The sequence below is a fragment of the Sminthopsis crassicaudata genome, chromosome 1 (genome assembly GCF_048593235.1).
Source record: "Sminthopsis crassicaudata isolate SCR6 chromosome 1, ASM4859323v1, whole genome shotgun sequence".
Classification (NCBI taxonomy): domain Eukaryota; kingdom Metazoa; phylum Chordata; class Mammalia; order Dasyuromorphia; family Dasyuridae; genus Sminthopsis; species Sminthopsis crassicaudata.
The window spans coordinates 589429199-589444039 of NC_133617.1; the positions used below are offsets into that span (position 1 = coordinate 589429199).

A 14841-nucleotide genomic window follows, 5' to 3' on the forward strand; every position below is an offset into this window, starting at 1 on the left:
ATTTAATTTTGTAGGAGTATCCAACAGGCTAGATTCTAACCAACTGTTCTTTATATTCATTCACACATAAATTTCATCCTTTTTCTCTGACTGCCCTTAGTTTTTTTTTTTTTTTTTCCCTCATCTATCCAGTAGTGCCTTTCATAAATCCAAATCATCACCAAGTAACTAGTCTAGTCTATGTCAGAAGATAACCTCAGAAGTAGATTATTTAAAACACTCTTCTGCGTTTCCTCTTTCACCATGTTAACTAATAAGTGCTGGTGAAAAAGCATCACAGTCTAGCATCCGGAACACATAGACAATTAAAGCCAAAGGAAATGAGAAATAGTGAATTCAAGTAGACTAAGGCCAGCCAAAAAAAGAGAATTATTTAAAAATAAACAACAGATGTGCCAGAGATTTGGAGAACAAGGGAATCAAGCATATTGCTGAAAAAGTCCTATGGAATTGGGGTAAAGGATCTGTCATGGACAGAGTCCAGAATCAATAATTAGATTAAGATATTTTCTTAAACAGATTTCACTCCTCTATAATTTTACCCCCAGATCATCACCAAAAATTGACCCTCCTACATGTTGTTAAGTAAAAATATTTCCAGATTCTTGTAAATGTCTTCTATTACATTCTTCTTTCATTGTTGGACTTAAACCCAAGAAAACTAAGATTGGAGCACTTTCATATTTAACCATCATAGCATTTTCCTTAACAGTAGCAGGGAAGATTTATTATGTCAGAAAATACCTAACCTGGGTATTTCCACCTAGTTCCATCATTCATATTTCTCAGGATTCACTGGAGCTAAGCCATATGGAAAAAACATCAGAATCCAGTAGGGAATTATTAACGTCCTATCATTCCTTCCACGAAAACAACCACATGATCATTTTGGCTCAAAAAAGCTGAAAATATCCTCAGGACCCAAGTGCTTATGGTACTTAGGTGATTTTCTTCAGTTTTCCCAATTTCCATTATCAATCAAAATGTACTCAGTGACCAGAAACCCTCAATTAGATGATTTCTGCCTCCTCATCCAACTGAAGCAATAAATTTTTCTAATATAAACTGTTGTTCTTCCAAGACTAGAACTCGTGAAGAGTCCTCATCTTCTTGGTACTCAAAATTCCTGGAGTTATCCTACTTCCCTTCCCCTCTGTGTCAAGAACAACGGAACATCAATCGAGAGATGCCCAATGTATTAATTCGAGAGATGCCCAATGTATTAATTCATCCAGTCATATCTTCAGACACTTATACCTATGGCCCCAAGCAATATTCTTATTGAACAGTATATCTAGTAGCAAGTAGGAAGGAATTGAATAAATACACTGAACTTTACAAATTGTCTCCTATCCATTGGCGACTACACAGAAAGGTATGTTCCCAGGGAATATGACAAGGATGATTTTTAAGAACAGTGGAATACTGGAAAGGGGTGCTGTCATACAGTTTTATTTAGGGATTAGCATTTTAACTTAAAACTTTGTGCACCTAAGTGTACTTCAAAGCTTTCCCTCTACTTCAACTAATTCTACTATTTCCATGAATCTCTTCTAAACACTACATGATTAATGAAAATTTTACTTCAGGGAAGAAAGGTATGAGGAAGATATTTATTTCTTGGCTTTTAATCATCCCATTTCACTCATAAAAACAGTGAAAATAGGATTAATACAGAGTAGTAAACAGAGTACTCACAGTTAAGCAATCTGGATTTGAATTACTGCTTTCCAGTTACTAGGTGGCACAGTGGATAGAATGCTCAGGAAGTCCTGAGTTCAAATCTAGTCTCAAACATTTACTAGCTTTGTGACTTGGGTCAAGTTACTCCTTATTTTACCTCAGCTTTCTCACCTGAAAAATGAGCTGGAGAAGAAAAGGGCAAATTACTTCAGCATTACTACCAAGAACACCCCAACAAGACTCACGAAGAGTCAGAAATGACTAAAAATGACCAAACAACAATAAAAATCCTGAGTAAATTATTTCACTTTTATAGATCTCTGTTTCAACATTTATGAAATAAAGAGATTGAACTCAAAGATCTCTAGACTCCCTTTAAGCTCTGAAGTCCTAGCTCCCTGCTTGATGATCCACCTGCTCTCACATAACTTTGGCAACATTACTTGTCAATCAAAAAAAAAAAAAAAAAAACCAAACAATTAAGACCATATGAGTGATTTTATCTGTAGACTGTGGCTCTACATTCACCTGAAAATACATTCCTGAAATAAGCCCATTTATATAGGAAAAGATTCTTTTTATCTTCATCTCTCCAGAGGAATCCAAAGAAGGATATCAATTGACTTCAAACTACAGTAGATTGTCTTTTATTATAATCCTCTAAGGAAATAAAAATATTTTAAGAGTGGGGGGGGCCAATGGAAGGGAAGGAGGAGAAATGGAAAAGTACTGAAACAGATACTAAAACAGTGCTGAAACTTTTTCCAAAAGTATTCTATAACAAAGATATCAAAGACAATGAAGAGACATATACATATAAAAATACTTACAGCATAACTTTATATTGTAGCAAAAATTAGGAACAAAATGGGAATTTGGGAACAAAATGTGGGAATGGCTGACCAAACTGCAGTATATAAATGTGAGGAAATGTTGTTTGCCATGAGGGAACTGATGGATACAGTAGATCCAAAGAAATTTTAAATGATTTCAATGAACTGATGAAGAACAAAGTAATCTGGAGAACTAAATGATGGCCACAATAATATGGAAGAAAAGAGTTTAAACTATAAGGCTTTAGTGACCAGCATTGAATTCAGAAGAATAATGAAGAATTGTGCACACAGCTCCAGATGGACAAGTGATGGATCACAGTGAAGGGGTCAGTAGTACTTGTAGAAATGAACAATTATTAATTAAATGGTTTTTTATTGTTTTATTTTTCTGGTTATACATGTGTATTAACTTTTAAAATATACATTTCTTTTTGAATCATGTTGGGAGAGAAAAATCAGAACAAAAAGGGAATACCATGAAAGAGGGAAAAAAAAACATAAAAAAAGTGAATGTAGCATGTGTTGATTTACATTCAATCTCCATAGTTCTTTTTCTTGTTAGATGGCATTTTCTGTCCAAACTCTATTAGGATCGCCTTGGATCATTGAACCACTGAGAAGAACCAAATCTTTCATAGCTGATCATTGCACTATATGACAAAAATTATTGGAAAACTGGAAAATAATATGTCAGAAACTCAGCATAGACCTATTTTTCATACCCTGTGCCAAAATAAGGTCAAAATAGGTATCAGGAGAGCAATTTTTAAGAGAGCAAGGGATAATTTACCTATCAGATCTTTGGAGAATGGAGGAATTTATGACCAAAGAAGAACTAGAGAACATTATGAAATGTATACACTGTATACAAATGTATAGAAGCTGGGGTTTGGATGTTCATGAAATCTATTCCACTGATCCACCACTATTTCTTAGCCAGTACCAAACAGTTTTGATGACTGCTGCTTTATAATATAGTTTTAGGTTTGGTACTGCTAAGTCACCATCCTTTGTAATTTTTTTTCATTAATTTCCTTTATATTCTTGTTTTTTTGTTCTTCCAGATGAATTTTATTTTGTCATTTTTATTATATTAGCTAGGCCCAGCCATGAGCAATTTATAATTTTCCAATTGCTTAGATCTGATTTAAATGATTTTTTAAAAATGGAAGCAATATCTCAAAACCTTTGTGTGTATATAAAACTAGATAGATGCACATATGTAAAGGGGTGTGTGTGTGTGTGTGTGAGCATATATATATGTATATATATATATATATATATATATATATATATATATATATATAAAGATGTGTGTAAATAGATGTGTAGATATGTATAGACATACTTATACATCTATATCCACCTTTACGTATATACATCTATATATGTGTGTACATTTACAATATATACATATATACATGTAAGTATGTTATATGTGTGTATATATTAAATGTGTATACATATATAGGTATGTATATATGCTATATATAATTGTATGTAAAATATACGTGTATACTAGCTAATTTTTTTATCATTCAACTAAGATTAAATAAAATGCTTACTAAGTGTTTACTACATACCAGAAACTAAGCTAAGCCCTGGGAACAGAAATATAAGGAGAAAGCTTAATTTTTTTTAACCTAATATGCATTAAATTTAAAGGTGAATTCACACTCAGAAACATTAGAAAGGGAAGAAAGGGGAAGAAAACACATTTTTTAAGGAAAAATTTTTTCTACCATCATCATACCCTAAATAAAATGTGGAGAAGAAAGATATTAACAGGTAGTTCACCTTCATTCTACACTAAATATAAATAAAATATAAATAAATATATGAACTACCTCCCAGGATTGTTGTGAAAATTGAAAGACAATATTAGCAAAATAATCTGCTAGCTATCACCTACCACATAATGGGCACTTAATAAATGCTTGCTAATTGAACTTAGTTAAACTAAATTCACACTCAACCCCGTCTATAGCTGGGCTTCTGAGAAGTGAAGAATATAATACACTGGATGAAACATTAGGCTTCAAATCAGAAAAAAACTGAATTCAAATTTGGTCATCTATACTTAAAAGTTGTACTATCTACATTAAGTAGATAATGTAACTATAAAATGAAGATCACAATAGAACCTACTTCCCATGGATATCTTCAACATAAAAAAGATCCAACTCACTTCCAGTTGATCAATGATGGACAGAAACAACTACACCCAGAGAAGGAACACCGGGAATTGAATGTAAACTGTTAGCACTGTCTTTCTACCCAGGTTACTTATACCTTCAGAATCCAATATTTAACATGCAACAAGAAAATTGGATTTACACAGATATATTGTATATAGGTTATACTGTAACACATGTAAAATGTATAGGATTGCCTGTCATCTAGGGGAGGGAATAGAGGGAAGGAGGGGAAAATTTGGAAAAATGAATACAAAGGATAATGTTATAAAAAAATTACTCATGCATATATACTGTCAAAATTTTATAATTATAAAATTAATTTAAAAAGAACCTACTTCCCAGATTTGTTATGACAATTATATTAAATAATATTTGTAAGCTCTTAATAGAATGCCTGGCACATAGTAGGTATTTAACAAATATCTGTTTCTCTCCCCTTCCCATTTCTAATTTATATTTGACATGTCTATTTTCATATGTGTCTTATAGAACAGGGACTGTCTTTTGCCTGTTTTTTGTATCTCCAGTGTCTGGCACCTAGTAGGAGCCTAATAAATATTTATGGATTGACTGAGAGCGCAAGCTAATTTGAACCTATAAATCTGAGCCACAAGTTCAATGGAAACTAGACAACTAGAGCCTACTCTTAAGGAAAAAAAAAAAGACATGAGGGAAAGGTACAAGGATGGGAAATGAAGAAAATGAAGGATGAGGAGAATAACATGAAGAAAAATTAACCAGAGAGAATAAGTTCTTGAAATTCTTTCCTTTCTGTGCGCTGACATTCATCCATTACTGCTAAGCATCACACAAGTTGGCATTTCTTACGACTGTTACATGCACCATTATCAGATTTTAGTCAGCAAGGCTTACTGCCCTCACATTTTCCTACAGACTGATAAGTTACCATGTTTCTGCCTCCTGAATTCCTGTCTGCTTGCCAAAGAGAAGCATCTGTATAAATCCATCTGTTTTTGATGACAGCAGCTTCTTTGATAAACTACCCATGGGTTGGGAGGGACAGAAAGATGGAAGAAACAAATGGGAGAGGACTTTTTCTCTTCTCCAGATTAATGTATATGGAGCATTCATCTGACACCTCATCGGCACTCCCGGCTGGTGCCCCAGCAGGCAGACACTCACTAAGCATGTATTCTGCCCACTCTCTGGCTACTCAAGAAGTGGCACCGAGCCAATTATCCGAAGCACTGAACGTGTCTGGTTCAGGCAGCACAGTCCAGAAAGGAGAGCTACTTCAGGCTAAGAATTCATCTCCAAACTAAGAGAGTAATTAGCAATGCTTAATCTGTCTGTGACATTAAGGAACCACGGACAACATGTTTACTAAAGGCTACACCTGTCAAAACATAAGTAACCTCATTTATATCTCATTGGCATCCACTCAAGTAAAGGTCAGACATCTATGAATTTCCTGCATATGGGCATCAGAGCCTGCCATACTATGAGGAAGGACACAATTTAGGAAGTCCATCTGTATAATATCCTGTCTTTTCACCCTTGGAAAAACAGAATATCTCTCTTAATTTCTTTATTTTTCCAAGTAACCACAAAATACAAAAAATCAGTTAAAGTGACCCAGTTGTCTTGCATAGAATGTTTACAATCCTTCTAAAATGGCAGCAGAGACAACTACATGGCTGCTTTCAATTTTCTGTAATCTTAGCCAAAATAAACAGGATGCGTTTCAGTTCATAATTTCAAAGGCTGATCAAAACTGAATAATACTGTAATTTTTGAAAGCACATCTTGAGATTCACAACAAAGAAAGAGGATCATAGAAGACTGAGGTGAAGAAATTCAATAGGTCATCCATTAGAGCAAAGAGAACAACTAGTTTTGCAACTAGAGATTTGGTCAGTTTCCCCATGGATAAAAAAAGAAATAGACAATATACAAATTATCCAAGGTGGGGAACTTCTTCCCTTCCAAACCATTCTCTAGGAAATCAAAGCTCCTATTTATTTACTGAAATTGTGTGTTTAAGATGGCCTGTAATGGTTTCTATATTTTTAAAAATATTCTTTTTTGTACTTTTCCCCTTTACTTTCTATATTCTATTCTATTCTATTCTCCATAAAGAGAAAAGAATCAAATATGTGACCTTTCCCCGCTATGTACTCTTTAAAAAGTTTGTACTAAAAGCTGGGTACATAAAAATGTATCAGCGTTTTAGCACTATAATTGCATGTGCTGTGTGACAGAGATATCTGGCATGGAACAAGGACTAAATAATGAGGAAATGAAACCAATGGGGGCACCAGAAGGGACCATCTTCTCCTGTTGCTATTCTGCATTGCTGAAAGAAAACAGACTGGACAAGCACTTACCAATATATTCCTAAGATTGCAATAAGTGCATCAACAGAGGTGTGGGGAAGTGAGGGAAGGAGAGGTGAAAGCTGTATAATTAATAAATTTGACCACTAAGTACTAAAAAGTACTGACTAAAAAGTTTGACATCTTGCCTTCATTTAGCAAGTAAAACTCAGATATAAATAACAATCATCACAAACTATATTGTACTTTAAAGCTTCCAATGTGCTTTAAGCATAAAAAATAAAAACAAAAAAATAAATTTTAAAATAAGGTTTAAAAATCTAAAGATGTCAATCTGCCATCTATGATTTAGGGAAAAGATAATGAACAAAAGACTGGTTCAGGCAATATATTACACAATATATACACTACCAAACCTGGTAAAATGGAAGCTCCTTGGGGACAAATTTTCACAGTTCTACTTTTTTCTTTATAGCACAATTTTTTTCATATATTAGGCATTTACATGTAAGTAAATATTAATTAGATATTAAATTACTTCAGTATTTTCTGTCTTCCTTTTATGCAAACATCTCTGATTTGAATACTAGCAGTAGGTAAACTAATGAGAGATTCTGAGCAGGAAATGGAAAGTGAGCCACTACAATTTTCTTCAAGCTCTCATCTGTTTGCTACCAATATTTTTCAAGATCTCTATGGTCCTGTTTGCAAATATCTTAGCTCAACATCAAATAAGGAACTTTAGCAGAGAATAAATGTTTCCTATGTCTGGACACTTTATCTTAGATAACATTATCCTTCCCATGACAATCTTGCTTTGACCAGCATCTTCAAAGTTATCAATGCCAAATAAAAACAACCATTGTTAGTTACCATGGAAAGATGTAGGAGAGATACTGAAGTTTTTAAGAAATCATTTTTATTTAAGAAGTTGCTAGCTGAAAAGACTTTAAATTCTCAAGTGGTACAGGCATAACTTTAACTTAAGCTTTAATACATTTTCTCAGAATAGAAAAAAAATGATGAATTTGACTTTTTGCTACCTAGGACTGAAAACACAATTAGGTGGAAACTTTATATTCACAAAACAAGACAGATGAGATTTACAAATGGCATCCTCATTCTACACATGCAAAAGGTCTTGAGAAGAGCAGCTCAACAAATAAAAACTTATTTGAGGACAGTCGAAAAGATAAATTGCTTAAGAAATCAATCCATAGTAGTTTAGAGCTAAAAAGGACCTTGGGCATTAGGAACAGCTCACAGAACCACAAATTAAAGACTCTTGATTTTATTTCCCCGCTTCCCATTTTACATATGGGAAAACTGAGGACAACATCCTAATTTGACAGGAAAACTGGGGCACCAAGAAATTAAGTGAATGGTCCAAGCCCCCAGAACCAATTAATGTACCAGCCAAGATTAGACACCACATCTATTTAAGTTATGAAGCAGTGTAAGAGAGCATTTAGTCAGGAGCCCTGGATGTGAATCTTGTTTTAGATATTTTATAACCATAGAGATCAATCTATTTTACCATTTCACAATGTTACTGTAAGAACAGTGCCTCTCAAACCTTAAAGATCTCTATAAACATGACTCATTATCATCATTTAATAAAATATGACTCCAAATGTGAAAGACTCTAGATAAGGACCTGCATAGATTTATGTTTTTCTTATAGCATTGTTCAAGACAGAGTTTGAGGCCCATCTTCTTATGGCAGATGTTGCCATGACCACACAAATCCCTATTCACCATATTTAATAGAAATAAATACAAAAGCCATTCTATAGCTTTTTTTTCCTTTTTGCTGTTGTTGAACAAGAGTATAAAACCAGAAACCTAACAGAAAAGGGGCCTATTAGATAACAACTCTAAATGGTAAGCACAAAAGCCACTTTTACAGTCTTATTTTTTACACAAGAGTATAAAAACGGAACCAAAAAGAGGGTCCTGTGAAATCATTCTAAATGGGAAATATGATTATATATATAAAATTTTTCAATGAGACCTTTTTTCCCTATCCCATCTAATTGGCAGATTGATAAAGAATAGAGCAAAGAATAGAGAAATATGAAAGTTAACTGGGAAGAGGAAATCATGGAAAAATACTCTTAAAGAATATTCAACATAGAAAGAAATTTCAGGTAATTTTAAAGTACAGGTTTCCACAACCTCATATTCCTGGATGTAGTGCTCATCATTTAAGCTATTAACAAAATTATTTATTTTTTTTTAATAATTTCATTCCTACTACCCTAGTTAAACATGATGCACAAACCAAAGAATATGAAAACCTGTAACTGTGCATGTCATGGTTATGTATTTGTCTCCCTCTCAACACATTCACTTTGTCCCTGAAATTCAACCATCTTATAGCTTAGAATCCATGTCTTTTCTTTCAGGCTTGAATGAAGCCTGCATTTTACTCACCATGCTAGCAGTGAGGGAAGGAGCCGACTGACCAAGAGCTTGGCTGCGCATCCGGATGAGATTGGAGGTCTCTGCAGCTACCAGCCATGACTGCTCTGCAATGGTGTTTGGAAGTAGGTACCTCCCTGTTGGATACAAACAAAGAAAACATAGTTTGAATGGTAGCTAATGATATCATCTCCAAGCCTGTCCCCCTGCTTCTAAATAGCCTAGAGTTTTCTCTCATATTTGCCAAAATCAGTGATTGTTTTTATAGAGTTGAGGGATTTTGCTGCTGAGAGAGCGTCCAGTAAGGAAAATCCCTCCACCAATACATATCTGAAATAACTAGACCAAGTTTCTTAAACTTTGTTTTGGTGTTATTAGGCCCCTTGGCAGATTGTGAAAGCCTAGTATTATTACTCATATTAATTATCAAAGGAAACACTAAAGTTGTTAGAAATAAATGAAAATGAAGATTATTTTTTCCCTGTAGAGTTAATGGACACCCTAAAATCCATCTCCAGATCCTTTAAAGATTACCAGATAAAGAATCCCTGTGAATTTCCTGAGGTTCTAAGAAGCATAAAGAATTGTGTCAGAGGAAAAGCATTGGACACAAGTTGACCAACTCTGAGACCTATATCATGCTGTTTTTAAATTAGGAAATAATGTAAACAACTAGAGAAGAAACTTTAACTTGAAGTTAGGATGGCCAGGTTTAGACTCAGTTCCTGAATTCCCACATAAATTGGAGCAAATCACATCTCCCTGATCCTTAGTTTTCCCATGGAATTTTTTCTTTTTACATTTTTTATCATGTTTTTACATATTTTATCAGTGGTCTTCTGTCTCTACCTCAAAACTGAAATTGCTCTCTTATAGGTTACCAATGACTCACTCTAGCCTATTTTATTTAAGCTTATTATGTGTTACTCTTCTTTTTAGGTACTCTGTTTCACTCAAAAAAGTCTACCTTCTTGCTGTTCCTTATACATGACAATTTATCTCTTGTATCTCTATGCTTTTGCAAAGAGCTCTAAAATAATTCCTCTTTACTTCAAGTTCCAAGAATCTCATATGTTCAAAATCATGATGAGGCCTTTTTTTCTAATCATTCCTCAACATCCCTCTACTAGTACTAGTATCGACGACCCCCAAAGAGTATTTTTTAAATTTATTTTTACTTGTTTTCATATAATCCTCCTCCCATTACCCTAGTATAGGTCCTATCACCTTAGGCTGGGATCATTCAGATTATCTGCTGGTTGTCCTCCTTGTCTTAAGTATCTCCTGCCTATTCTAATCAATCAGTCACCCCTAGGTAATTGTCAAAGATCTGTCCATGATGTCTCCCTATTCAATAAATATTAATGGCTTTTTAATATCTCCAGATAAGATTAAAAATATATAAGCACATATATATATATATATATCAATATGTAAATATATTTTGTATACATATATATATATACACATGCATATATACAAATATAGACCTACATTTATATACATATATGTGTGCATACATACACATACACACACACACACACACACATATATATATAATATGCAAAACCTCCTGTGTAGTTTTTCAAGTTCTTTCTATCTTTCCAATCCTTTACTTTATAACTCCTTCCATATACACAATCTATTGATTTTGGCCTTTTTGCTCTTTTAACAATAAGACCTTTCCCTTCCCTCTTCTAAGCATTTTCCCTGACCATCCCCTATCTGGAAAGCTCACCGGCTTCTTCTTCTCTGCCTCCTAACTACCTTCAAGTCTCAGTTTTTAACACTACCATTTATAAGAAGCCTTTTCCAATTTCTTTTAATTCTAGAGATCACCTCAAATTACCATTTATTTATATTGTTTGAACATAGTTGTCTGCTTCCTCCTTAGGCTGAGGTACTTGAGAGCAGAGGCTGTTTTTTTTTGTTTTTTTTTGTTTTTTTTTTTTTTTTTTTTGTTGTTGTTGTTGTTATTCCTTTGTTTTTTTTAAATTTCTTTGTCACCTGAGCACAGAGCCTGGTACCATAGTAAGCACTCAAATATTTGCTGATTTTTTTTTTTTTTTTTTTTTTTTTTGTCTTTGCACTCCATGGCCTAGCACAGAGTTATATATACCATGGCAAAAAGCAATTCCTTAATAAATCTTTTTGGATTAATCAAACACCTAATCCAATAGCTTACTTTTGGTCCTGTTATTGTTTGATCTATATCATTTGAGAAAGTTAACCACACCTCTATCTTAGATAATTTTTCATTTGTTTTCCAGAGACATCACACTCATAGCAAATATTTATGACATTCTTCCAAGTAAACTATAATTGATTTTTTTTTCTAACTTACCTTCTTATCCACCCCTTAAAATATCCTCAATTAACTTTTTGGGTTTTTTTTGGGGGGGGGCAATTGAGGCTAAATGACTTGTGTGTCTGAAGCTGGATTTGAACTCAGGTCCTTCTAACAATACCACCTAGTTGCCCTTATTCAATTCAATGGAACAGAACTAACACTAATTAAGCAGTACTTTTAACCATGTTCCCAAGATTTTGTCTTTGACTCTCCTTTCCTGCCTCTATAGACTATTGCTTGATCAATTCATTCATTCCTCTCATTTCAATTATTACTTCAATGCAAATTTAGGTGATCTAATCTAAATCTTCAACTCTGATCATCTCTTGGGAGTTTCAGCTCTTTAGTTTCAATAGCTCATTTCCACTCCAGTATCTACTCCAGGATTGAGGGGGAGAGGAAATATTAGACCGGGGCAAGCAACATGTACAAGCCAGAGGCAATAACTATGTGGCTCTGACTCAGAAACAGAAGAGGGTCTCAGATTTAGCCCCCCAACCCAGTCTAAGTCTGTAGCAAAATAGCCAGGGTAGAGAGCTCAGACTAAAAAGGTAGCATTTTTTCATCATAAGTCACTTGGAATGGTTACTTCCACCATAGTTCTTAAACTTATCTCCCTTCTATCAATTTCCATTGCCATAATGCATTATATAATTATATATTCACATGCCTAGATTACTACAATAAGATTTCTGACAATCCTTCCTAATTGCACTCTCTCGTTGATCTCATACACATTGCTACCAGCTTCATCCTCCTTCGCACAGACCTAGTGTTGGCTAGACCACCTAGACAGAAAGAGGAAATAGATGAATTCAGCAAACAAATTATAAACCTGACAGAAGCACATAATGTAATTATGATAGGTGGTACAATTATCTCAACATCTGCTGGTATTCTCTCTGCCAAGAAAGCAGAGTAGTTAATAATATGACTTGTTTTTACAGTATCTTTCTCTCAAAGATGGAAGAGCCAATGAAACTTCTGCTCTGCATCTGACTTTTCACTAATCCAGAATACTCAGGGAAATGTGGTGAAAAAAGACCACATTTTAGGATAGCAATAGAAAAGAAAGGCAGAAATGATCTATGAAACATCCTTTATTTGGGGAGGGAAGATTTCAGAGTTCAGAGAATATTTCAGATTTCAGAAAAAAAAATAGGTTTAAGATTTCATAGACTGAAATTCTATAAGGGAAGTCAGCTCAGAAAAGATAATGCATTTCTTTTTAAAATAATAATAGCTTTTTATTTTTTAATATATGCAAAGATAGTTTTCAACATGTACACTTGCAAAACCTTGTATTCCAAATTTTTCTTCCTCCTTCCCCACCTCCCCCTTTCCCTAGACAGCAAGTAATACAATATGGATTAAACACATGCAATTCTTCTAAACATATTTCCATATTTATCTAAGTATGAATTTCTTAAGGCAAAAAATATACCTGATGAGGTAGAAAAAGGGAAACTGTCAAAACATGACCAGGCTCATACAGTTAGTAAGTGTCTAAGGCCAAGTCATTTAATGCTTTTTGCCTCAATTTGCTCATTTGTAACATGAGTTAGAGAAGGTAATGGCAAAGTCTAGATACTCTAGTATCTTTACTCTAAGAAAACACCAACAGTATCATCAAGAGTTGGACACAACTAAAAAATGAATCACAATATACATATATGTGTATACATATATGTACCCACACATATTTGTGTATATAATGATGGCAACAAGGTCAGGGTATGGCATGGTGCTGTAAAAATATCAGAAAAACCAGCGCTGGCTAAACAAGATGTCAACTTCAAATGGAGCTTGCTAATTGGAGAAAAAAAGGATAAAAGAGTATGGGTGGAACTGTTTCTTGAGTTCAAGAATAATTAAATGTAGAAACAAGGCTGAGCTAGAAACCGTTAAATGGTTCCATTAGAACATTGGATTTAGAAGCCCAAAGATCAGAAAGACATGCCCCAGACACTTAGTGGTTGTGTGACCAAGACAAATCCTTTCATTTTTTTTTTTTTTAGTTTCTTCACTTGTAATATAAGGAGATTAGAAACAATGTCTTATGAGGTCCTTTCCACTTTAAATCCATGCTCACATACCTACTTATTTTCTTCTACTAAACAGAACTATCTTTGGACTGGACAAGATAGGATTAGAAATTAGGGGATAAGGAATTGACCTGTAATTTAAGGTATAAAGAAATCCTGGGTGTGGAATTTCCTACCACCAATGAAGTTTGACGCTTTCTCTGCAATTTATAGTCTCTGAGAATTACCTAGAGCAAGTGTCAAGGAATCATGGACCACTGGAATCCATAAGGATTATTGCAACCTACATATTATATTGACCTAAAAAAAATTAACATTAACATCATCTATGTTGTATGTTATTTTTATTTATTTTATTAAATATTTCCAAATTACATTTTAATCTTGCTTAGATGATCCATGGGAGTATTCTGGGCTCATGTTAGCCCTGTGCTTGACACCTCTGGCCCAGTACTGAAAAGTTAAGGGAATTGTGCAGCATTATGCAGCTAGTAGGTGTCAGAGGCATAAATTTAAATGCAGATCTTCCTGGCTACTAGGCCAGCTCTCTACCTATCAGGTCATTCTGCTTTCTAATAAGAGTCAATATCCAAGGTAAGTAAGGGAAATATTAAAAGAGGATTTAGCTTCCTGTGACCTGGCCAAGTAAGTTATATCCTGAGCACTAAAAGAACTGGCAGGTAGGATTGCTGAGCCATTGTCCTATGGATTCCAACTCAGGAACATCTCTTGCATCCATCTCCTTGCTCACACTGTTAATACCCAAGTTCAACCTGATCACTTCTCACTTGAACTATCATGCCTTTTCCCCAATATCTTGCATTTGTTTTACATATACCTATATTTTCTCTCCAAGGAAATGGATGCTCACTGAAGACAGAGAAAGTCTTTTTTATCTTCTCATTCCCATCCCCTAATAAACCGCTTGGCATATGATAATTGCTAATAAATGTTCATTGATTAACTATAATTGGTCTCCTTGTCTTAGCCTTCCTTTTTATTTCATGG

At 34.2% G+C, this 14841-nt stretch overlaps 1 protein-coding gene across 1 annotated transcript in view; it reads right to left on the reverse strand.

The window, feature by feature from the left end:
* The window catches only part of MAST4 (microtubule associated serine/threonine kinase family member 4), a 769506-nt gene that overhangs the window by 493645 nt on the left and 261020 nt on the right, over window positions 1-14841 (reverse strand). Inside the window, 1 exon segment of the mRNA XM_074282373.1 lies at window positions 9451-9575. Coding sequence (XP_074138474.1) covers window positions 9451-9575 — 125 coding nt within the window.